General features: G+C 44.3%; 2 protein-coding genes across 3 annotated transcripts in view; one reads left to right on the top strand and one right to left on the bottom strand.

Annotated features, from left to right (window-relative positions):
* LOC133340893 (transient receptor potential channel pyrexia-like) overlaps window positions 1-11,798 on the top strand; it is an 18,254-nt gene extending 6,456 nt beyond the window's left edge. Inside the window, exons 9-23 of one of the 2 annotated variants that reach the window (XM_061549367.1) lie at window positions 781-809; window positions 1,626-1,717; window positions 2,219-2,327; window positions 3,205-3,375; window positions 3,786-3,838; window positions 4,211-4,378; window positions 5,347-5,465; window positions 5,748-5,949; window positions 6,695-6,850; window positions 7,640-7,688; window positions 8,259-8,353; window positions 8,481-8,638; window positions 8,772-8,880; window positions 10,900-10,963; window positions 11,636-11,798. In XM_061549367.1, the coding sequence (XP_061405351.1) occupies window positions 781-809; window positions 1,626-1,717; window positions 2,219-2,327; window positions 3,205-3,375; window positions 3,786-3,838; window positions 4,211-4,378; window positions 5,347-5,465; window positions 5,748-5,949; window positions 6,695-6,850; window positions 7,640-7,688; window positions 8,259-8,353; window positions 8,481-8,638; window positions 8,772-8,880; window positions 10,900-10,930 (1,541 nt within the window). In that variant the 3' untranslated portion in view covers window positions 10,931-10,963; window positions 11,636-11,798. Of the gene's footprint in view, window positions 1-780; window positions 810-1,625; window positions 1,718-2,218; window positions 2,328-3,204; window positions 3,376-3,767; window positions 3,839-4,210; window positions 4,379-5,346; window positions 5,466-5,747; window positions 5,950-6,694; window positions 6,851-7,639; window positions 7,689-8,258; window positions 8,354-8,480; window positions 8,639-8,771; window positions 8,881-10,899; window positions 10,964-11,635 lie in introns of both variants that reach the window. The other variant, XM_061549366.1, reaches the window with a different exon arrangement.
* On the bottom strand, window positions 10,604-25,541 carry SPO11 (SPO11 initiator of meiotic double strand breaks). Its single transcript, XM_061549368.1, is given in 14 exon segments — window positions 10,604-12,290; window positions 13,020-13,055; window positions 13,057-13,132; window positions 14,302-14,378; window positions 15,650-15,687; window positions 16,638-16,737; window positions 17,357-17,466; window positions 18,078-18,114; window positions 19,093-19,179; window positions 20,148-20,256; window positions 20,382-20,448; window positions 21,104-21,192; window positions 22,176-22,289; window positions 25,292-25,541. Coding segments are annotated over 14 exon segments (1,263 nt in total). The 5' UTR covers window positions 25,495-25,541; the 3' UTR covers window positions 10,604-12,170.

Raw genomic sequence — 25,541 nt, 5'->3', positions numbered from 1 at the left:
CGACCACTTAAGACAGGGTTTCCCAAAGACTGTCTCTTTGCAAGCCACCACTGTACATCTTGCAGTAATAACATATTTTGTGTAGAGCTCTTTGTAATTCCTCTGCTGGATGAAGGCCTCTCCATGACGTGTTGGCTGTGGCGGGTTGTTTGACCATACTTCACCACGCTACTGAGTGTGGATTGGTGAATGGTGTTCCAGGACCGGTTCATGTATCAATCTCCAACAGATGTTAGCCATAGACAGGAATTGAACAAAGGTTTCATAGGGCAGTGCACTGACCACTGTGCCACCATTCACTGACCAATGCTTGCCTCCTTTTAAATACATACTGAGTTTTTGCACACTGCACATGTCTGATGACTGCTAAACACATTCCACGAGGTGTATAGAGTGCCGATTGAAATGAAAAGATTCCGTGTTTGACTTCCATGAAGTAGAGCTGAATTCCAATTAGCGAGCTTTGTATACTTCACATGGGACATGTTTAAAAATCATCATGCGTGTGCGGTGTGTAACAACTTGATTTTTTTAAACATTGAATACAATGCATACGAATCAAAGACACATCTATTTTTACGTGACTCATTCGATGCATATATCACGCGTTTATTGATCGATAACACTGAATCGATGCATCATTGCACCGCTTGCACAGAGATATTAATAAAACACAGCCAAACACACCCAACAAACAACATTGGTTAATGCCTATAGGGTGAAACTATGCACATGCAGCCACTGGAACTGACTTGTTATTATTTTTGTTTTTATATACAGATAATCAAGAAAAGCCTGTTAAGAGCTTGGTAAGCATTGGCACCAACGTATTCAATTCAATAGACCAGGGGTCGGCAACCAAAATAACAAGAAGAGCCATTTCTTTCCAATTCGGTACAAAATTCAGTATTTCAAGAGCCGCAATGCATCTGAGTACATACTGTACATACGTACATATCGTCAAGAAGCAGCTCGTAAAGAGCCGCATGCGGCTCCGGAGCCGTAGGTTGCCGACCCCTGCAATAGACCAATAGACCACACCTTTAGAAAGTTAAGCTGCATATAATCCCACAAAGCGTTATTTAAGATCTTCTTGTGGATGAGTTATGTACAACTCCTTGGAGCTGCCACCAACACCACACACTGACCCCTTCCACTGGCAGTAACCTTGAGCTCAGGAGAGTGCCACCCATTAAATACTTTAAGCTTGGGCATTGCCCCTCCTAAAAATGTTCCCTGCTTAAAAAGGGTTCCTAGAACCACGTATTGAGTCACGTTAGAAGAAGTCCCCAGCTATAAATAAATATTAAATAATAATAAATAATATACACGTGTTAACAGGCAGCTGAAAGACCATGAAATCAATTAAATCAAATTGACAGCATGGATGGCTGGGGGAAAGGGATTTCCAGATTGAGGGCAGCAGAGGAGTGAACGTTGACTTGGGCCTTTGACACAGAGCCTTGCTGTCTGCAGTGTGATAGCTAATTCACATCTTGCGCCACCACTCAGATTTCTCATGCGCAGGTGAGGGGTGTAGCAGTGCCTGTTCCACCACAATCTTTCTCCTGCTGTTGCCACTGTTCGTTTCCCCTCCTCCCCCTCTGCCTTGTCGATGTTGGCAGTTGGAGCTCGTGGTGATGAGGCGGCTGTATCAGGTCGTGGACCACCCGGTCGTACGTATGTTCATCGACGTCAAGTGGAATGCATACGGCCTGTAAGTGTTCCATCTAATCTCATCTAAGAGGTTTGTTTCTCTCCTTTTGTCAGGCTCCAGTCTGAGGGTGTCTACGAGAGGTGTGACAATCTTATTGATTTATCAATTAATATCATATCTTAAGCTTATGATGCATGCATAATGTTTTAAATAATCAATGTTATATCGGGTACCCGGTTGCGACCTCTGCCCCCCACCCAGCCCCTCCCCACCCTCCCCTCTCTACCCAGCCCCACCCTCCCCACCCAACCCCTCCCCACCCTCTCCACCCAGCCCCTCCCCACCCTCTCCACCCAGCCCCTCCCCACCCTCCTCTCCCCACCCAGCCCCTCCCCACCCTCACCCTCTCCACCCAACCCCACTCCCATATTTGGATGCACGACGGAAGGGACGGACACAATAATCCCCTGTGGGCTGGTGGAACCAGGAGGTTCCTACCAGTATAAACACATGTATTTGTCTATTCACGCGATGGTGATGTGTGTATGTGTGCGCCCACAGGAAAGGGAACTGCTGGACCTTGACCACCAAGATGGCGTTCATCGTGACGTGGATGGTGCTGCTGGTGGCCGTGCCGTGGCCCCGTCGCCACGTCTACACTTTCCCCAAGGCACGGCCGCCCCGCATCGCACTGCACCTGCCTGCCACAGCTCACTAGCATGAACACTCGCATGTAGCCATCACACCATGATGTGTTTGCGGGATATACTGTATGTTTTTTCGCGTGATGGCTGAGATGTATCTGCACATACTGAGAGCTTCTTTAGTACGGTCCCGTGGAGCAAAATGTTGAAAGTCATGCTGTAGCTCGCTGGTGTCAACGCTGATGTAACCACAGCTCTGTGAAGCATTTTCTGGTTGTGCCATGTGTTGTTCGGCACGAATTGTGACGGTCGGCTCCATGTGCTGGGAGCTTCTTCAGTCTGATATTTTTCTCGACCCGCCTTGGAGCTTCTTCCATTCCAACACATTGAATGAAATGTCAAACTGACAGAAGAGGAGGGAGGGAGATAAACGTCGGATATCGTGCTGAACGACACACGACAATTTGAAAACCCATTGGAGGAGAGCTGTACGAGTTGACATGTTAACGTTTATCAGCAGCCGTTAAATTTCGATTTAAAGCTTTCGTGACTGCAGGGATTCATCTTCTTGGTTCTTTCGGTAAAGTCACGTAGAATGGAAATAATAAAATAAAACATAATAAAATAATTCTCACGACGTTTCGGCCACAACGCAAGCAGCCGTCCTCAGGTGAAGACCAGGTCTGTCGGGGAGACAGCGTCTGAATGACACTGTCTTCCCCGACGCTGTCTCCCCGACAGACCTGGTCTTCACCTGAGGACGGCTACTTGCGTTGTGGCCGAAACGTCGTGAGAATTATTTTATTATGTTTTATTTTATTATTTCCATTCTACGTGACTTAACCGAAATAACCAAGAAGAAGCAGCCGTTAAGTTAACGTACAAAGCCGTTGCTTTGGCCAGGACTGGTGGCGGGTGGCGCTCGCCTTGTGGTGCGGCTCTCACGCTCTGCTGCGCTTGGTGCTCGAGGTGCGCCAGCTCCTCTCCTCTCGCCGCTCGTTCGCTGCTTGGAAGAAGCTGCGGTACCAGGAGATCATCAGCGACTGCCGCTTCTGCCACCCGTGCTGGCCTGAGGTCAGAGGATTCGGGGGGTGCTCGTTCCGTTCTGACTCCTGCAGCCCAGCCCGACAGCCCAGTCTGCCGTGGACTTAATTGTCATCTTGTGTCCTTGTGCTGTACTCAAGTGTGTTATAATGTTCCAGTGTCCACATATCCTAGTTTCTTTAATATGTTTGATATGTCCGTACGTCCCAATGTGTATAATGTGCTAGCTTGTTTCCTATGGTCCCTGGTACAAGGAATAAATTGTGACCGTCCCCTGTCCAATTTGCCCACACATTGATATATAGACTGGCCCATGTGCCCCGGTGCAATTGCACCGCCTGCACACTCGATAGCTATCCCACTGCATTAATTCTGGATGTATTTTGGGTGTACAAATTGTCTTTGGTTATCGCTGCATTCAGGAAAGCGTCTACCTTCAGAACCAGATGAAGAAGCTGAAAAAATCACAGGCTTTCTACTTCTTGGACTACTGGTAAGCTCTGCTGGACGGCTGGGTTGACAGCAGTGAGTGCGCTCCCCACTGACCCACCGCGTGTCGAGGCAATGGTTCGATTCCCGTAACAGTGACCCCTACCTCCTCCCATCCCACTACTTTCGTATTTTCGCATCCACACAGTATGCCTCTATGTCCTCACCTCCCCTATCTGTCATACATATAGCACTTCCCAGTACACAGTCTTGTTCCAAACTCTCTTACTCATGGCTATAAAGAAAACAGGGATACACAGACAACACATTTCCTTTGCTTGTTTCTCCCAACGTGCCTCGGCTACCTGTCTCTCAACCACCCGTGTTTCACCTGTGTGTGTGTGTGTGCGCCATGTGCCTGTGTCCCCCGTTGCAGGAACGTATTGGACTGGGTGGTGCTGCTGGTGCTGTTGGCGGCGCTAGTGACACACGTGGCGGACGTGATAAGGCCGAGCGCCGCCCTCGCCTGCACCCACGTGCGCCTGGCAGCCGTGGCAATAGTACCGCTGTGGCTGTGCAACCTCAAGCAGATGCGGTCCTTCTGGTGGGACCCAGTTTACACACGCGCTTGTGTCTGTGTGTGATGTGTAATTTGTCTGCATTTATTTGTAAGTGTATGGAAAACGGTTGTATAGTGGTTAGTGAACCGCACTATGACTTTGAACACGTTCCTTCAGAGTGGGCAGGTAGGAACTTGGTTGGACAGCGCATTCGTGTACGACAGACAGACAAATAATCCCTGGTGGGCAGTGTGGAACCTGTTGTTCCGACCTGTATAAGTGTAGTGTATCGTGTCGTGTATAGTGTAGTGTGTAGGTTAAACGTTGAGTTTTATAAGGGCACCACGGGGTGACCAGCCCCTCCCCACCCAGCCCCACCCCAAACACACCCCACCCAGCCCCACCCTCCCTACCCAGCCCCTCCCCACCCAGCCCCACCCAGCCCCTCCCTCCCCACCCTCCCCTCTCCACCCAACCCCACCCCTCCCACCCTCCCCATATGTACGACAGACAAATAATCCCTGGTGGGCAGTGTGGAACCTGTTGTTCCTACCTGTATTAAACTTCTATCATTCTAGCCACACCCCCTTATGTTGTGTTGGCCTTAGAAGGTGCTCGCTTGGGGTCCTAGGCAGATGTCTCCTCACTCAATGCAAGAACAGCAGTCACTGCTTAGACGACCACTGAATAGTCAGTGGACAAATCAGTTCCACAGGAGTTCCTGGGTAGGTGTATGTGTGGTTGGGCTAACATCATTGGAGAATGATATCTGAACCGGTCCTGGACCTCCCATTGGTTGACTCGGTCTAAAATGGGTACATGGTGCATTCTGTAAAACATTCGTAATAGGGATACATAGGCGGCTGCGCGTGATGTTGACTGCACTACCGTTGCATGTGCTGCCTGCCTCAAAAGGTGCTTACTAACGTCACTTTCCAATAGCCCGTAAAAGGGTGTGCAGAGGATCTTTCTGTGATGTGTGTGAACACGTGTGGGTTACTGCGAGCCACAGGGTGATCGGCCCCTTCATCGTGATGCTGGGCAAGATGGCGGTCCACTTCTTCAAGCTCCTCTTCCTCCTCCTGCAGTTCTTTGTGCCGTACAGCATCGCGTTCCTCCTCGTGTTCCACAGTGAGCCTCACTTCTCGCTGGCGACGTCACAGCGACCGATCACCTTATTGCGCGGAGAGAGGGAAAGCCTGTTCAAATGCAACGCGCCCGACTCGCGTGTCAGTGAAAATGTTACCTATAAATTCCAAAGCATGCGGTCGCATTACCTTGTTCCACATACCACTCGCAGTCATTACTGTTCACGATGCTCACGTGTCAATGGCAAAGATGAGGAGGATGTGGTCGTTGTCAAGTTGCTGACGATAAGCACATCGCTGATGATGATGTTGGCGCTTTGCGTAGACTCTGGCATCGAGACCCTGGCATCGGGTCACATGACAGCATTCCAAGTGCTGCGCTTGGGCTTTACGGACGAATACGAGGCACTGGCCATGCTGGCCCACGCGCCGCTCATGACCCCGCTGCTCGTCGTCTCCTACGTGGGCCTCGTCTCCATCGTCTGTCTCAACATCTTCGTGGCTATGCTCAACGACGCCTACGAGAGGTCGCCCGCCCCCTTGTCCTACCCCCACGCTCTCAGCCGATCGACAACCCACTCAACCGTGCCCTCAACAACACTCTTGATTTCTGCTTCTAACAACAGCTCCCACTACTCTGCCAGCGATTTTATGAATTGTTATGATTCGGGGTGGTGCAGTGGTTAACGCACTACACGACAAACCCTTGGACTTGCGTTCGATTCCCGGACATGGCTAACATCTGCAGTTAATGATATCTGAACTGGTACAAGTTCAGGTGACCACTACACCTAATAACAAGTGTAGTGAGTTGGTGGTGCCAGCCTGATCATCAATGATCTGCACACAAAAGAGCATCACAATGAATGTTTTACTTAAAATCTTGAGTTATTCAACTACAGTTAAATTGCCATAAACCTGCCACAAATAGTTTAATAATTGCAAGTTTACAACCTACGTATGAGTACACAAGCTGTCAGTTACACACAAAATTACTTCATATAACGACCATGCTATCAGTGACTACCAAAACATTTAGCAAAGCACTAAATAATAGGTATTTATTTAGAACATTAATTATTAGGGGTTTGTTAGTTCGTACTTATTTTCTCGGGAAATAACATATCTAAAAGATAATTCAATGAGCAACGATAATCATGGTATATGCAGCAAAACGGACAGTGCAATTATCGCGGACATCACATTGCATGGTATATTGTATCGCCGCTATACCGCGGTACACTAGTGGTGACGGTACGTGTCCGAATGCAGTGTGAGCGAGGACCCGCGTGCCAACATGTACATGCAGCGCGCCAGCGTGCTGCTGGGGCTAGAGAAGAGCGTATTCTTCCGCGGGGATCGCGAGGTCACTCGCCGGTTCCTGCACGACGAATGCTCGCCACTCCACGCCTCCTACAGCCACGAACGGTGCATGCACACACGCACGCACGGCCTCCCCACCACCTCGCCCGCCGCTTTTCCTCTCTTCTCTCTAAAATGTCATCAGCGTCAACATTTCCCCATTGTCATCACCGTTATCAACTAAAAATTAATCGGAAGCAGACGAAGGCATTCCCACACACACTGGAGGGGTGACGCCAGCCGTCATCCGCCATCAGGGTCCCCTGCCGGCATCGATCCACTCAAGATTAATATCAGCAGAATAAATTCAAGAAAATTATTAGCGCCTATCACAAATATTATTTATGACAATCGCGTTGTTTATTGCTGGTCACTTGGTACTTTGGGCCTTTGGACAAATTTACCCTGATTGCTAAAGCAGCACAAGTTTTATTTTTGAAAGTGTATGGGCGCACTGGCAATAATACCTGATTGTCATTCTGAGTGACTCGTATATTTCATTCTAGATTTGAAGTTTTCGTGGCTGCAAGGATCCATAACTCTTTGGTTCTTTCGGTGTTGCAATCGAAACGTGATTTAATTTACTTTAAATATTTATTTATTTCAATTTTTTTTCCCGACGTGCCTTTACCGAAAGAACCAAAGAGTATAGACTTGTATATTTATTAGTGTGTAAGTTTTCACGGTTATGCCGGATTTAGGGTTGTACCGCTTGTTGTTCAGCATGATGCCCAATGTTTCACTTGCTAAAAAAGCTCCCAGCATATAGAGCGAAACGTCAGACAACATAACGAATACACGGTACCACCCAAAAGCACATCGTAGACTCACGTGGTGTTGTTTTTTATATTGCAGTGCGGTACAGACAGATTCCGAGTTGCTCACGGCAGCGTGTGAAATCCAGGTATGCATGTCACTGATTCTGCGTGTGAATGATTGTATTGTGTAGAAGCCTACATGTATACATTGTTATGTGTGTAGATGTGTGCGGGGCATCATTTGCTTATTGCACTGTAATCTCAGTTACCTGAGTACGAATTCCATCTTAGCACATTGGACAGTTTTAATGTATTGTTTATTTTCAGTCTTGTTAACTCTTTGTTATTAAATGCTAGTGTGAGAGGTGCACTATTTCTCCCGATAATATCAGGTCAGCCAATTAGTGAGTTGGTGAACCATTTTATGTACATATATTGCCAGTTACCATTTTTGATCCTCTCAGTGCATTGATGTTCCTAAATTATTGTAGTTTGCATCTTCATTGAGACTTGTAATCGCCATGCTTTGATCTTTTATGGGGAGTCGTAGTCATCACTCAATGATCAGTGATTAAGATTAAAGTACACTTGATGGATATGTGCAAAACATTTACCACTGGTCTGGGGCAAGTGGTATAAACATTTCCTGGGCCTCCTCTATGTTGAATTGCCCTCAAACGACGACCTGATGCAATGTTTAATTTTTTTTCTGGAAGGATGGTCTGGAGGAACTCAGGGAGTACGTGCATGATGACCACACAAACGGAGAGACCAAGGAGATGTCTTCCACCACCAGGCCTCAGTCTCCCCGGTTAGTCCCTGGTTCCAAGCCCACAGACCCGGATGGGAATGGAGTAGCTCATGGTGTCAATGCATGTGTTTGCACGGATCTGTGTGCAAGTGTTTGCATGTATGTATGCCTGTGCGTGTGTGCGCAGGCCATTTCCATCGGGCTCTCTGTCGTCGGTGTGCCAGGAGGTGCTGGATATTCACTGGCAGCTGGACCTGCTGCGCATGGAGCAGCGTGACACCATTGCCCACCTGAAATACATGCTGCGCGACCTGCACCAGCGGCTCAACGCATACACCCCCATAGGCACCTCTGCTCTTCCCTACATACCCTCATACGTGCATACACACATGTACACTCACAGACACAAACTGGTACACCCTTGTACACCCTTGTACATGCACCTACATAACCTAAATGGTTTTCGTTGTTGCTGCAGATGGGCAACCAGGGGCCATGGATGGTGCGAGTGCAGGGTTTGTGGAAGGAATAGAGACACCACCATTGCACGTTGTTTGGGAGCGGCCGGACCAAGCCAGCGAAAGCAGGTGTGAGAGGCAACAGAGGCAGACAACATCTAGCTGAGCGTCTGACGACTCTGTAAACCAATTTTTCTCAACTCCAATCCCCACAACATCCGCACGCTCCCACATTGTTTTGATTACCATTTGTTTTTTATCATGTAAATTAAGCCACTGTACACTGCATGCACCTGATGATGATCATGGCAAATTAGTCTCAGCAAAGGATACTAAATATTCATGACCGGTAGACATCAGCCATGTAATGATTTGCCCCCCTCATGATTAGATACATTATCTTGATCCAGGATCGCAATACGATGAATTTTTTTGTTTGTTAAATAAGTATTATTATACACCATTGGAACCTGATGGTGCATTGTCTCTGAGTTGTGCGCCTTTTGGCGTCATCTGGTCCAACCCATGTGAGACTAGGCTCTAAGGAAAGCTGTCTCGGGTGTGGACCAATCAACTTCCAAGGACAGTGCACATTATCAGAGTTATGTTTTTTGTTTGCATTATGACTGCAGGTATTGTGGTCTATGCAAACATGACTCCTTGTAAAAAAAGGTGTCAGTTTTGTTGCCAGATAGAAGGGTAAAAAACCATTATCATATTATACATATAGATGTTTTAGATTGTGGTGAATGTAGCACCTCTAATGTCTGCAGTGGTTACGTGAACCCATTACATACACACCACATAATAAATAATGAATTCCTACATATCCGCTTCATGCCTAGAAGACACAAAATAGCTGGATTGCTCAATGCAGTCATGCGAGTGATGGCGAGATCGAGACCTATTTATAACGCTTTGGTTCTGGTACCGCTTTGCTGTTAAGAGGCCGTCCATAAATGACGTCACGCGATTTTGGACCATTTTTGACCCCCCCCCCCCCCCTTTGTCACACGGCGTTACAAAAATCAGACCCCCCCTCAAATATGACCCCCCCCCCCCAAAAAAAATATTAAACATGCTTCAAATCGCTTTAAACTATTGTCATTGCAGTGCGTATTTAATGTAGCGCTGCACTCTGATGTAGGAGAAAACATTTATTAAAAAGTATAAAAGTATTTTTAATTAAGTAGAACGTGTTGTCTATATTTATTTAAAATTTCACATTTTGATGTGACGTGACATTTCTCAAACCCCCCCCCCCCCTAGGTGCGTGACGTCATTTATGGACGGCCCCTAATGTTCCTTTTGTTAAAAATACAAATAGACACTTGCTCCTCCACTTATTACGGAAGAAACCGTGCCAGACTAAAATGAGGACTTGATGTTTGCTATGTAATGCTTCAAATGTATTATGTTTATGATATGCATAAAATTGTGCTTGTTTTAAATGTATTGTAGTTACTGTTTGTACAGTTTATATGAAAATAGTTGTTTTAGGATAATTGAACAGGCGAGGGAGAATATACGGAACAGACAATAACATAGAAACAGTACAAATTATACAACCAAATTTCTTTTTAAATTGTGACCCCGACGTATGGAAATTCATGGCATCATAGTAGGGTGAATCATGACATTCCTTTATTGATGACGTGATATATCGCTATGATGTGGTGCTGGCTACACTGCTCTTATTTGGCATCGTAGTCTTAAGGTGTGCTTGCTTACCACACTATACGTCACATGTCTGAGATGTATAGGACTAAAGGTGGATATGTGAACATGTCAGATGTGTGAAGATCTATAGAATGATGGAAAAGCCATGCACAAATAGGCCACTGGACAAAAATCAAGCACAAACTGCTTTAATCATGGGAAATACAGTGTTTGAGAAGTAAATGTACGCGAGGTTAAGAACACATTGCTGAATATGAAAAGGTTGGATTTGTGAACATCCGAAGAAAATGACAGTCACAGCACACACAATTACTGCACTCGTGGGCAGTTAAATGGTCAGGACATATATGTGATGATCGTATATGCGACATTGTTCTTTATTTACTTCAACAACTTGTCTGGGATAAAGAGAATATCTTTGTCTTGTAGTTTTTTGTGTGACGGAGTATGTATGTGTGTCCTCTGCAGCGTGGAGGCTCCATCTACAAGCACCGGTTAAAGGAATACCCCTTGCTGTACTCATCATATGATGGTAAACACATAAATGAACCATGTTAAATGTAGTCTCACTGAGACACGGTTAACAGATGCACGTACAACCTTTCTGAACCTTGTAACACAGGATTCTGGTAAACATACACAATAAGGTCAGAGCATGCGTAACATTTCAGGAAAGCTGTACACAACTCAAGTTGGGTGTGAGCGCATACGACGCTTTATTTAGCCGAGCCACTGAGCTATAAATATAAATTAAATAATGAGCTGTTAACACATTTATTGGAAAAAATGTCGAGCACTGAGTGAGCGATACAGCAGCTGCAGACTCCTAACTCAGAAGGTAAACAACAGCTTGAATATTAGGATCCACATGCCGAGGACATTTGTAATTTGATGGAATCGTGTTCTTTTGTGGACACAGCAGACCAGACAGCAGGTCTGCACAAACATCTGGCAGGTGTAAGACACAAAGCCACAGGAGACCATCGTCTGACAGCCAAATAAATAAACTTAAATACTTAACAGGGTTGGAGGAAAACATTTAGTGACTGTCGTAGCAGCAGTGACGCTCGTTGCCTCTTGACTAAAATTATCTTGGTTCATTGATCGCTCAAAGCAGTCACGTTTTAAGTCATATGACCGTTTTATTATAGCCACAGCATCTAAATTAAATGTGTGACTTAATCCACATTACGTGTTGTTCCAGGATCTTTGAAGGAAGACGCAACGCAAAATCAAACAGCTGTTGATGCATATCGAGGGTGTGTGTTGGATTAGCCAACATGAGTTGTAAACTTCATGAATGAGAAAATTACTTGAAAAGTAAGTTTAGGTGTTCCTTCAGATTCCAGTGGTGTTGCTGCGCCGATGTATTTAGACGTATGAAAGTGACGTCGCAGTCTTCTCCAAGGACAGACAGCTATCAAGATAAAGATTTACTTTACACAAATCCAAGATGGCCACAAATAAGATGCCTGAAATTTTGCTTAATTTATATCATAATTGATATAAAAGTTCACAATGGCACAAATCTACCAATATGTTTCACAGCACTTCATAAGAGCAGAGAAGAACAAGTTATCTTTAATGTAATCTTTCAAAACAAGTGGACACAAATAACCTAGCCTAGTCATTTTTCATAAACCGAGCAAGTGTACTTTTAAAATGTAAACATGTTTGTCCTTTGAGTTTGTTCCTGTAATAGCTACACCCAAGCCCAGAGCCACCTCTGATAGAGTTGCTCACAGCCACCCCCCAAATCGCAGTTTGTTGGGCAGGTAGTAGCGGCTAAGTAGCCCTGGCGAGATCGACTCCAGTGCCTGCATCTCTGCCTTCACGGCACGTGCTTGCAATATTTCCAGCTGAAATACAAGACGCACTCATTTCAAACCTGGCAGATGCGATCGCTGGTATGTGACATTGACTCAGTCGAAGTCTTCACCTGGTGGTAATTCTGTGTTGGACCTCGAGAAAGCACTGACTGGTTTGAATTATGGCTAAATTAACCTATCGGGGGTCAATCTGGTGGTAATTCCTGGCCGAGTTAACTTGGCGGAGGCCTTCATCAAGGTCTGATATCCAGCAGAGTCAACCTATGGGAGGTGTTTGCAAATGGTAATTTCAGGCTAAGTTGACTTAGTAGAAGTTCTCTTGTGGTTATTACTTCACATTTAATGTATTGAAGGGTCATATGTTGTACTCATGTTCAGGCTGAGCCAACTTCGGGGAAAGCCTCGCTGGTCTGAATGTCACTTTAGGCGAAGTCAACCTGATATCTTGTGAGGAGCACCCAACCCAGACACCAATGACCTGTATATATATATTTTACCTGCTATGTATATTTCCTTTTATAAGGCAGTGTTGATGACAAATCGTTCATGTGTACCACTGCGAACGCAGTCCAATATTTGTTTTGCTTAATGGAAAATGTAAGGTGTCTTATGCAACTGGTTAAAAGTTTTAGAAAAACCCTAGCCAGTTTGAAAATCCACCAGTGAAGGAATCCTGTGCACACACGCTTGCTCATCACGCAAGCTCGTAGCCATGGCACGAGTTTCAGTTTGTGAGGGACGCTGAGGTCAGCTTCTAACCTCATTCCGCCACTCGGGGTGCAGCTCCATGAAGGGACCTGCCTAACAGCTCCCGCAGCTTCCTCTGGTCTCTGTCAGAGAGTGGCAGCAGCACAGTTGTGGGAATGTTCCACCTGTGGAGCAGGGAATAAAGAGAAATATCCCCCGTCTGGCATTTCACATGCTGTAGGGGAAAATGCGGTTAGTGAGCACCTATCAAGGGGAGCATGGTGCATAATAAGATGGTGTGGTCTACACCACACCTGTCCACCTTTATCTCCCCAGTGCTGATGTTTACACACTGGACTCGGCACTTAAGGCTGTGTCAACCTAGGTGAGGTCCAGGACTGGTTTAGATATTCGTTACCGATTGCTGGCCATTAGCGTCACTCCAACTCAAATTTCTGTGTTCGTCGTGCAGTGTGCCAACTACTACACTTTACCACTCACTTAACGTATACACACACACACAGGTGCTCACCAATACCCAACACTTAGGAGTGCATTTTACCTGAATATGCGTAGTTGCTGCGTGTAGTTGGTTATAATGCAGTCTATACTTAAGATACTTGGTATATGTCATGCACAAATCGTGCGCATGAGACATCTAGCTGCAGGGAAATGAGGACATGGCAGTAGGATACAGTCCAGAAAACAGGTTGCGGACCTATCTGTGTGGTGTTTGAGTGAGATTATCTGAGTATGCGTGGGTTTTCTCCTGGTACCCTGGTTTCTTACCATACTAAATTAACACATTTTTGCGGAGGGAGCTGGTAGGAACGTTGGGTTGCTCGGTCAATGGCCAGGGTCAACGGTGGCGTGGTGTATTCCGCAAAAATGGCCGACTGTGAGGGCGGGCACAAGCCGGCGTGAGTAGGTTAAACGTTGAGTTTTATAAGGGCACCATGGGGTGACCAGCCTCTCCCCACCCAGCCCCACCCCTGCCACCCCCCACCCAGCCCCTCCCCACCCAGCCCCTCCCCACCCAACCCCTCCCTGCACGACGGACGGACAGGCACAATAATCCCCTGTGGGCTGGTGTAACCAGGAGGTTCCTACCAGTATGAAGTTTGGATCCAAACATCCTGAAACAGGATCCTTCTGAAAAGTAGTATTTAAGACTCGGTGATACTTTCTTGGATAAAAAAAACACAGTAATTTTTTAGTGGCCAGGTGACTTGGTGACAGATTTGGCCAGTACATTGGGACAGTTTGAAAAGGGGGTTGATGGTTGATAATCTACCTCCACCCAGTAATAGATACAATCCCAAGACGTGAAATTAAGCCAAGTAGTGGGACCCACCTCTCTATTTCAGAGGGTAGCACACCCAGCCAGCAAATGGTTGGCACAGTTAGGTTGGCAGCATCGAAGGACATGGACTGTAAGGACAACAGGACAAGTATGGGTTAGCCAGAAGCAGCTTTAAGCTGAGTCAATGCCTGAGTGATCATTTGTGCAAGATTGCAGCAGAAATTTCACAACTTAATATTTTCCAACTGCTTTGTCCACATCTGAGTGGCTAAAGTGCATAAAAAGGTTGGTGTTTAAGAGTTGGCGTTTACCCTTTTATGGTTAGCTCCACCCCCCACCCATATCAGGATTATTTATAACCAATTATAGTTTGCAAATGTGCACATTAAATACTTTGCTACACATTTCTGACCAGATTGCTTGAAATTCTAGTCTACCTCTGCTAAAAGTAACAGATTGTGTAACTGCTCGCAACTTGTTTTTGCAATGTCCACATATAAGCAATTCAGTTACGTGCAACCAAGTAGTGTAACTAATTGCTCAGGTTTGGAACCAGATTTAAGGGGGCACCAGTGTCCGCCCCTCTGATTAGCATGGTTGGCTACGTACAGTGCGAAAGACGTTCATACATTTTGATTTAAAGCTTTCGTGACTGCAGGGATTTATCTTCTTGGTTCTTTCGGTAAAGTCACGTAGAATGGAAATAATAAAATAATAAAAATAAAACTTAATAAAATAATTCTCACAACGTTTCGGCCACAACGCAAGCAGGCGTCCTCAGGTGAAGAACAGGTCTGTCGAGAAGACAGACTCTGAGTCTGACTGTCTTCTGAGTCTGACTCTGTCTTCTCGACAGACCTGTTCTTCACCTGAGGACGGCTGCTTGCGTTGTGGCCGAAACGTCGTGAGCATTATTTTATTATGTTTTATTTTTATTATTTCCATTCTACGTGACTTTACCGAAAGAACCAAGAAGACGTTCGTACATACGAAGAGTGAACGCTTAATACAATTTATTTAAATAATTGCACCATGACGTGAACTTAGCACGTGTGAGTTAGTCACTATATTTCATTGCAGCGTGTTCCACCCAATCTTAATAAAAGCTGAGTATGTCTTGGTGTGCCTGCAGGTCACACTGAGTGAAGTGTAGCAAAAGATTATAGCATTTTCTTGAAAAAGTGTATTTCGGTTAAGCTGAATATGAAACGTACAAGTTTAGTAGTTTTTCTTAACTTCCGAAATGGTGATGTTTGATTAAAAAAAAAAGTATATTCTTAGTCTTCATTTTGACCTGTATCTAATGTCTAGTTTTCCCAGCCTTCGAATAAATACTCGGAGGTTGGAAAGTCTAGCGGTCGTGTTAATTACGTTATATGTGTTTTTTTTATCCACTTACCAGGGACCCATACTTGTAGATTGTCATAATTTCAAATCCTGAAAAACAAAACTTCGTTAAAATGTTCATACTTAGCTCAGACTGCAGCATAAATGTTATACTGTGTAGAAAGAAAATAAACTTTGACTTGAAAAATCATGTTCTTGTTCATGTTTGTACTTTTACAACCTAGTTATGATACAAGAAATGTACTTAATGAAGATACTTTTCTAATGCTGATGGGAGTATGCATTGGTCTGGTTCGTCATTCCATCTATATACAGTCAGTAAAATGAGCAACACTTAGTGTCAAATTCAACTCAACAGCAATTGTTGTGTTAAGGATGAATTGACTCCCACCATAATGTGTCATTTATACTAATACCCTTGAATTAAACAACACTGCCTAGCACTCATTCTTCAAGAAACTTGACATTTTGTTTCAGTTGGAGAGCAGGAACATTCAAACACCTTCAAGTGTGCACTGATGTTTTCCAGTGTTTTTCATCCCCTAACCCCGATTTGTAGAGCGTGGATGATGGGACACCCGTATATACCAACCAGATCAGCTGAACAAGATGTCGTGGGCAATTCTAATTAAAGCTTTCGTGACTGCAGGGATTCATCTTCTTGGTTCTTTCGGTAAAGTCACGTAGAATGGAAATAATAAATATACAATAATTCTCAAGACGTTTCGGCCACAACGCAAGCAGCCGTCCTCAGGTGAAGAACAGGTCTGTCGAGAAGACAGAGTCTGACAGAGTCTGACTGTCTAGACTCTGTCTTCTCGACAGACCTGTTCTTCACCTGAGGACGGCTGCTTGCGTTGTGTCTTACTGTCAGACTCTTGTCTTCTCGACAGACCTGTTCTTCACCTGAGGACGGCTGCTTGCGTTGTGGCCGAAACGTCGTGAGAATTATTTTATGTTTTATTATTTTATTATTTACATTCTACGTGACTTTACCGAAAGAACCAAGATGTCGTGGGCAATTCAGCACATCCTTTTACCGTGAGGATCTGCGTCCACCAAGGCCAGGGTGGGGATGTGGAACGTGTCCCATAGCTTTCGTACTAGGAGTCGCGTGTTCAGGTCCGGGACGCCTTTTCCCTGGTTTCCGTAGAGAGCACATGGATTTACACTGGCTGCAGCAACAGTCATCATGCCATTGACCGGAGCAGGGAAGTGATTTCATTTTACGTAATAAAGGTTTTCAATCTCTATTTCCACTCATGGACATGCTAATTTCTCTAACCCCTACCTCCCCCCTCTCTCTATTTAAGGCCTCGACACAGAGGCGTATTTTCTCTTTGTGCCTGTTTGCTCTCTATGTATCTCTGCGATATGTCTGCTTATATGTCTGTCTATATGTTTCTGGTTCTGTTTTATCTCTCTCTCAAATTTAGCATTCTCAGGAAGAACGTAATCAACCAGATAGGGTGTTGACTGTTATGTTATCCGACTCTCTGTTGTATTACATTACAAGTATACTAGATTTGTGTTTCTATTTAATTTATACCTGATGACGATTGCTTGTGTTGCAATCGAAACGTCGTATGCTAGTATTTAATTTAATTTATTATTTTATCTTTATACGTGACTTTACCGAAACCAAAGAATAACTTAAGGTTAATGTTTAGATTTTCCATAATTATTTTCTTTCAGTGAGTGTGCCGTATTTGTGTGTGTTGGCTTTTATTATTGCTGCCACAATTGTAAGACTTGGTACCGTAACCATGATGCAAGGGTGGAATCTCTTGCAGAAGCCATCATCCAGGAGGTGCTGGAAGGTGGCATCCTTCTCCACAACAAGCACGAATCGTGCCTTTGTCGTCAGGTCTACGAGGCTCAGGAGGCAGGTTCGCGCTTACATTACGTGTGCATGTGTACATGCACGTGCATGTGTACATGCACACGCATGTGTGTGTATGCAAGTGCACACGTGTATGTGTGTGCGTGTGAAGTGCTCTCCAATACCAATGTCTATTTTTTTCATGGATATTTGAGCTGGATGCACCCATAAAGATTAATGAGTCTTAGGCTATTTGTGTGGGAAGGATGTCTTAATCGTCTCTGTAGTGTGTTAAGATATAATTAGAATATATTCCAGAAATGTATCCTTGTGGCCATATGGTGTAATGCCATTGTCAAGAAACTAAGTCGGCACCCCTGAAATATTCTGGATTCTTATGTTCGGATCTTAAGTCATAGGAGAAGTGTATGTTAGTTATTATTGTGCGTTAGTACAGTACTGCTAAGTTGCGGGCATGAGAGGACATGTTTGTACTCTTCTAAATCCATGATTTGCATAGTGTAGGGAGGCCTTCATTCAGCAGTGGATTGACAAAGGTGCTGTACTATTATTTAAAAAGGCCAAAGACGTACACAGCATGATGAAACAGGCAATCGTGTATTTGTAAGTCCAACATAATCTGTGCATTAAAGGATACTGTGCATTCCCTGCACATTATTAGACACCAGCATCCCCTGTAAACGGCACACAGTGACACGTTTCAACACTGGACCACCTTCACAATAAACAAAATCTGTGGTCGACATTGGCACTGCTGGTCTTGAAAATATTTATGTTGCCAATCGGTATCCCCTAAACCCTATTCCTAACTCCAACATTGCCCTTCCCCATGCATGCATTTTATGGTATGCCCAACCACATGCAAACTACCTTCACCTGTGAGCTCAAAACCCCACGATTGATTTCCCATCAGATCTCTCGCAAAGCAGTACAATCTTTGTGTGAGACAACAGCCCATGGTAGTGGATATGACAGTGCTTCCTCTAACATCCAGTTCAAGTAACTTCTGGTGGAAATAATAGGGGCAGCACTTTCTCACACACTCTTCCACCAAGAGTAATGGTTGTCGCTTGACAGTCAAACCAATTTTTCATAATCAACGTTTTTGGATTAGATCGCGTTATTTATAAATGTGTCGTAACCCTCCACCACCCGACACAGCCGGTGTGTTGTGGTTTCATGCTTCAACACACCGGTGGGCTAAAGCAGTGAACTATTTGTCTTTTGTCAACGTGACACTTTTTTTGCTGATTGGCCGTGTCAGGTGGTGGAGGGTTACGACACATAAATAACGCGATCTAACCCAAAAACGTTGATTATGAATAATATTTGTCGCGAAAGCCTACGTGTTAAACAAACCAATTTTGTTTTCAGAGCTGCAATTAAGCCAGTCATTGCAGAGGTGCCCGGGCTAAGACCAGCTTTAAATACCTGAGAACCTGGTTTATTCATAGGCAACCATCTGGATTTGGAAACAGGATCTCAGTAATGCTAGCTCAGAGTTCTGACCTCTGAGCCACCTCGTCAAAATCAACTCTGGTGGCAGCAGTGCTTTTTTTTAACACAACAGCATCTTCCACTGCAACCTCTATCAGTGAGACAATGAGAAAACAACCTCCAGTCTACTCTGCCTCCCATACATATGTGCGTACATTAGAACTGCAGGTGCAGGAGATCTTTGTTCCGTCCTCCTCGATGTAGCAAAGGTTGCCGGCTACACAGCCCTTGGAGGTGGACTGCTGCAATTGGACATTGAACAATCACAGTGAACCCATTTGGGCCACGTGTACATATGTTTGTATCGGATAAACAGTGGAATGTTTATGGTTACATGGCTTTTGATTGGAATATAAAAATTTTCATTTATTTTCCAACATTAAGACTAAAATTGCAAGTAATCTAGGATAAGAATATATATTGGATGAATGATAGAGCTAGGACCTTGATGAGTGATGGAAGTTATCCTTAAAGGTAGTTCCAACCCAAAACACAAATAGTTTTCATCTTGCACATATGTACCTAAGCTGTGAGTTGTAGGTGGTCCAGTATAAGTGTGAAGCTTTGTTCATGAGAAACAATTGCTTCAGAAATCAAATTTAGCTCTCTCGGGAAATCACTGTAGTGATATTTTTAAATGTAACGAGTACAACCGCTGGACATCATAAAAGTGTGCCTGGCTGATATTAAGTATTTTTTTCTTTTTAAGGAAGATTCAAACACATTTTAAACAGCCTGCGACATGCATCTTCGATGGGTAACTGCTAACACATGTAAATAATAGCTCTCCCCAGCAATTTTCTGAATTGTCACAATTCAGGATCAAGATTTAATTACATTTTTAGAATATATCAGTTTTACTATCTCATTTGTATTGTTTTTATGGTATTTTACTCCATTAATCGAAATGTAGAATTAACAACAATTTTTATATATTTTGCATACATTGTAAGTTATCATTTCTAACACGCACAATTCGACGAGTGTAAGAATGTATTTTAATCGAGTAAATGATGCATAGATGCCTGTCATGTATCTTTATTTTTTATTTGATAATGTATTTCACCTGGATAATCCCTTGAGATGAAACATCTCATTTGCAATGGTGTCCAGGGTATCAATTGCAACATAAGAGTGCTTTATTTTTTCGGGTTGTATTTAGCCGATGTTACCCCTTCCCCTCTCGTGCTGCTACTGTAGACCCTCTTACCACGTGCAGACAGTCCCGAGGGACCCTCAGCAGACAGGCGATGTTGTCCACAATATTGTTAACTATGGTCTGGCTTCTGAACACCGTGGGGTATTGGTAATAGATGTCTCTAAAATCATAACCAGACAAACATACACACAAAGGTACTTGCACACATTCTCGTTCATTTACAGTCATCTTTTTCGTCATGCATGGAAATATGCTTCAATGCGCACACATAGAAGCTTGGCTTACCTCTTAGTTGAGTTTTGGTTGGTCTGCACGAGATTGTAAATCATGTGCAGGACTTTCATAGTCATACCTAACACACGCATCGTATGGCATGGCAAAACAGTAGTAAGATACTTATGGTGCCACATCTACCAAGTGTATTGTATCATATGAGAGTGTGAAACGGAAATACAGTACAGCAACCCTGTATGCACTATGTTACTCTACACTGTTTCAGTTGGCTGGTCAACAAGACCCATATAAGCATTCATGTATATTTGGTCAGGAAATATTAATTATTGATCCCTTCATGTAATAAGTTACATGTCTTGTATTAGGTCATCTAAGAGCCTGTCACATGTACAGTATACCAAAGACGTCATGCTGGGTCTCTTTGACCCAGGGCTGCATTATATCATTAACTTTTGCAAAGACATTTGCGTATAGTTAAATTACAGGACATGTTTTTGAAATGGTGATACTCAAAGTAAGCCATTTGCTGTAAAGACATTGAAGACCCTTTAACATCATGCACAAGAGGTCATAGTGTGCGGTCCATAAGTACAAATTTTTATTTAAAAAAAAACAGCTGAATTGTAAATACATTTTATGGTGTGTATATATAAATATATTATTATATGGCTTCAGTTTATTTTGCTAGAGACAACAAATCTCAATGGGCTAAAAAAAGAAAACTGAAAAGGGGTGGATTGGATGAGAAATGTGCTTCTGAGTGCACTACTCACAAAAATTCAGCATGGAGCCTTGCATTGTGAACTTCTGCTCCCTTAACACCAGTTCAGGCAGCATTTGCAGCCCCACCTCCTTATTGAATCTGAAGACACTCGGCGAGTGAGGTGGTTCCTTCACATAAGCACATTGTTAACATGGGGTAATTTTACCATTTACAAATGGGACCCTTAGCAATTGTGTTGGTGGTTTTCTGTTCAGCATGAGGCAGTGCTCATCTCCAGTTCACAGCCGAGAGCCGGTGTTGGAAATTACATATTCCTATAGTCTGATGAGTATCAATATGACAACCCCTGTTGATTTTCCTCAAAGTGTGGGTTGCCGTGTAAAACAGCTCTAGGTATTTGGCATTCAACTATTCACCCTTCCAGTGAATTGATAAGATTTATGAACTGCATGTTTTATTTGATTCTCATTAACCTCGTTTTACAATATAATTTGCAGTGTTGTTTCTTACTAAATGTTACAGCATATAATTTCTCATACGGCATGTATCCTGAGGGTAAGAATCAATTTTAATCGATACATCGAAGCATTACATGCATATTAAGTACTGTATTAGTAGTAGGGTAGCAAGGCTGGAGTTCACTGATGAGTATTAATAACGATCAAACCAGTTAACCTGCCATGTGCTTTACTGCTGACTGAGCCAACTTGCAGGCCATTTTCTATCCCAATGTTTCTTTTACCCCTTTTCCACTGGCACATTTGAGCCAAGCTAGCCCCGGGTCCTCACGGTATAGTTGAGTTTCTGCTAGCTATTTGCCATGCCGAGCCAGAGCCAAGCCATAATACTCTATGCCGGTCTCACAAGATGTCCGAGTCTGGTTTGAGGTGGAATAAATGACATGATCATTGCATTTGATGTCAATGCACTGTGAAGAGACAAGTCACCACGTCTCCTACGTACATCTGAACTCGTTCATTGCATGCGATGTTCAATGGCACGGCTCGGCTGTTGTAAAGGAAAAACAATGCGGTACTTCCTGTGCATTGGAAAAGGAGGTATTATTGGCCACTGCGATTGCCAGAAAGCACCCTTTGAGGGCACGTTGACGTGCAGCTCACCGCACGGTGGCCCAGCTGTGCCGGTCGACACATGAGAGCGATGGTGCTTGCTTCCTAGCGATGGAGGCCAGCACCTTGCCTGCCACATCCTCAATAGCCCTCAGCACCTCCTCCCTGCAGACAAAACCTCATGTCAGTGGGCTCAGTCACCACAGCCAGATTGTAAATTGCCATTGAAAAATGTCGCAGTCTTATCCTTGATATTCATCGGATTTTATGGTTATAACATTATATTTTTTGTGCAATTAAACCACATTATTACATTCACACTGTGAATTTTTCCATATCTAACATTTCCATTGACATTTTCTGCATTTAAGAATCAGTTGGGCTGATCACCTTAAGAAAATTTATAAAATGGGTTTAACTTTTTTATATGGATAAAATATGATAAAAAATAAAATGGAGTTAAAATATTTACAGTACTTGTGTAATCATAGTATGAAAAATATATATTTAAATATACATCGTATAATCATAAATCTTCAACCATATAAAGGTGCGAAACTATACCAAATGTCATAAATTTGGCATTGGTAAAAAGTGCTTCATTTCAAAAAGAAATTAACCAGGTAAGTAAGATCTTGACTTAAGACTTTTGTGACTGCAGGAATTCATATTCATAACCAGGTAAGCTTATAAACTGAAAATATTATTTTGCTGTTTGCATCATTTGCAGAAAACCACAATGAGGGGAGAACACTGAAACTGATTTTTTTTCCAAATGTGAGATTTGCATTTCATGAACGAGAGGGATTTGAAGGGTATTTGATAAAAAAAAGTATACATAGGCTTTTTTGAGAGGTGAAATTTTGGTTTTCTCAAAACACATTCGTCAATAACACTGCCTTAAAAAGAAATGTAGGTAACATGGGCAGTGGCTATTCATCACAGCACAGAGAGGCCAAACGTAAAGTCACTATTCACTCTACCTCGCTGGCCTATTTTCAGGGAAGAATAATTATAATTGACTTATTTATCCAGGCCTCTTTTTCATGAGGGTCCTGCAGTCGGTTTTTATTTTAAGATATTTTCAGCCAATTTATGATGAGATGTTTATTATACAAGTGGGAGGAAACCGGAGCACTCAGAGAAAACCTACTCGTGTAAGGGAGCAACACTCTATCCCCGTACAGATGGAAACCGATGGTGATTAGTCAACTTATAGTACTGCCTTCGGATGAGCCAAGGTATGTGGCACCTTGACACCCACAGGATGGGAGTTTAACAAACCTCGCTTCCAGTTCTGGATTAGAGGCGTGCATAGCCACCACCACCTGGCTATTGCCTGAAACGTTGCCCAAGCTATATAGCCCTGTGAAAGAGCTATATTGAATGTGACGTCAATGGCATGGCTCAGTGGGCTTTACCTGGTAAAAAAAAAGATAGTTTTCATTTTATACATACTTTTCTTAAGGACAGTGTTATTGACGGATGTTGGGTTTATTGTGGTTATGCACCACACTGCCAACACAATAACAAATTATTTGTCGGATTTTCAGTACTTAGAATATACCTGTCAACCCATACGGTTTACTCGTATTCTTGTACAAGGAATTTGAGTTTTCAGGTCCATGCGGCGTACAGCCGTTGCAATACGGGCTATTTGTTTTGTCTATTTGTTTGTGTTTCTCCCTAGTGATGGGACTTTGTAGGATGAACGTTGATATTTAGAAGGGCACGGGTGACTAATAAGGTCTGTAATAAGGTAGGCACTGATAAGGGATTGACAGGTGTGTTAAATCTTGATTTGAAGTTTTCGTGACCGCAGGAATCCATACTCTTTGGTCCTCTCGGTAAAGTCACGTAGTTAGAAAAATAAATAATAAATCACGTTTCGATCGCACCACAAGCAATCGTCATCAGGTGGAAAGATACAGCAGTAGAACTGCTGAACAAGAAAGGGCTGCTGAAACAAGAGGTTATATATATATATAGGTTTGAGGTGGGTGTCACCCAAGGGCAGAGGTTGCAATCGGGTACCCGATACCCGTACCCTACCCGGCTACCCGTACCTGGCCGGGTACCCGTTTGCGACCCTGGTGCGGCCGGGTACGGGTAGGCCGTGAGTCACTGGTGAGTAACAGTTTGTCACTCATTCCCAACGTCTTGTCTCTTCTCACAATTCAAGTTCGTAGAATCAACCCACCCGCGCCTGCAACATGGCTTCATCCCAGAGGTCGCAATCGGGTACCCGATACCCGTACCCGCGGCCGGGTATTGGGTACGGGTAACCCGTACCCGGTACTCGGCTGGGTATGGGTAACCCGTACCCGGCTGGGTACGGGTACCTGTGTGCGACCCTGGTGCGGCCGGGTACGGGTAAGGAATCAAAACCCGTTTGCGACCTCTGCCCAAGGGTAAGTAGGCGGGGTCAGAGATGGAAAGGAGTCCCATCGCCGCACGCACCCACAACAGCTGCGTCAAAGGGAGAGATTGGCATGTCAATGTAAACGAGTGAGATTGGCATGTCAATGTAAACGTGTATAATGGATAATGAACACCGTAGTCGCACACGAGGACAGCAGCTGCGGCAACGGGGCTCATTTTCCATGAAACTCGTTTACATTACCGTACCAATCTCTCCCTTTAACGCCAAATTATCTAAAAGCATGTTTCAAAATGTTGAGGGAAAAACTGGAAATCAAGCTATATAAAGAGGCATTCGTAAACGTGTGTAATGACCAGAGGTGTGGACTCGAGTCATGTGACTTGGACTCGAGTCAGACTCGAGTCATGAATTTGATGACTTCAGACTCGACTTGGACTTGCATAACAATGACTTTGTCCCACCTCTGGCACTAATGACCCCCTCTCATCTCTCAATGTCATACAATGTCCTCGTCTTTCCGTTGTTTGGTCGAGTTTCTCACAATCCGCTACAACAACGTGAGAATGTTGAAGTAAAACGTTTGAGGGGGACATCGAGTCGCTAAATGTGAGGAAACCCATTTAAGCTTCCCATTATCCTATCTTCACCCATTCTAATTTTATAAACCTGGTTGTTGTTTATTTAAACACTTTGTGTGCAAGAGGGGTAGGTAGTGCGATGTGGTCTGGGGGGCCTTGAACAGCGACGTGAATCCTGTCCGAGCGACCTCGTTCCACTCACGGACCGTCCGAGGCGTCGGGTCGAGACGAACTTCGCCTGCGGAGTCGAGGACGAGGTGTTGACGACGTCGTGGACGAGCTGCTGCTGCTGCTGCGCGAGACGGAGCTCGTCCAGGGCCGCGAAGAAGCCGCCGCCGCCGCGACCCGCCGAGAGCGGCCGGAGGACGCCGGCTCCGTCTTCACGCGGGAGCCGCGGGGGCGTCGCCATTGCTCGTCGTGACGCTGCGGGGGGAATGGCCGCCGCTGTGTGGGGCG

This window comes from Lethenteron reissneri, chromosome 10 (genome assembly GCF_015708825.2).
Source record: "Lethenteron reissneri isolate LAM-NWPU_2019-01 chromosome 10, ASM1570882v1, whole genome shotgun sequence".
In the NCBI taxonomy this organism is placed as follows: domain Eukaryota; kingdom Metazoa; phylum Chordata; class Hyperoartia; order Petromyzontiformes; family Petromyzontidae; genus Lethenteron; species Lethenteron reissneri.
This window is presented reverse-complemented; position numbering and strand designations above follow the sequence as displayed.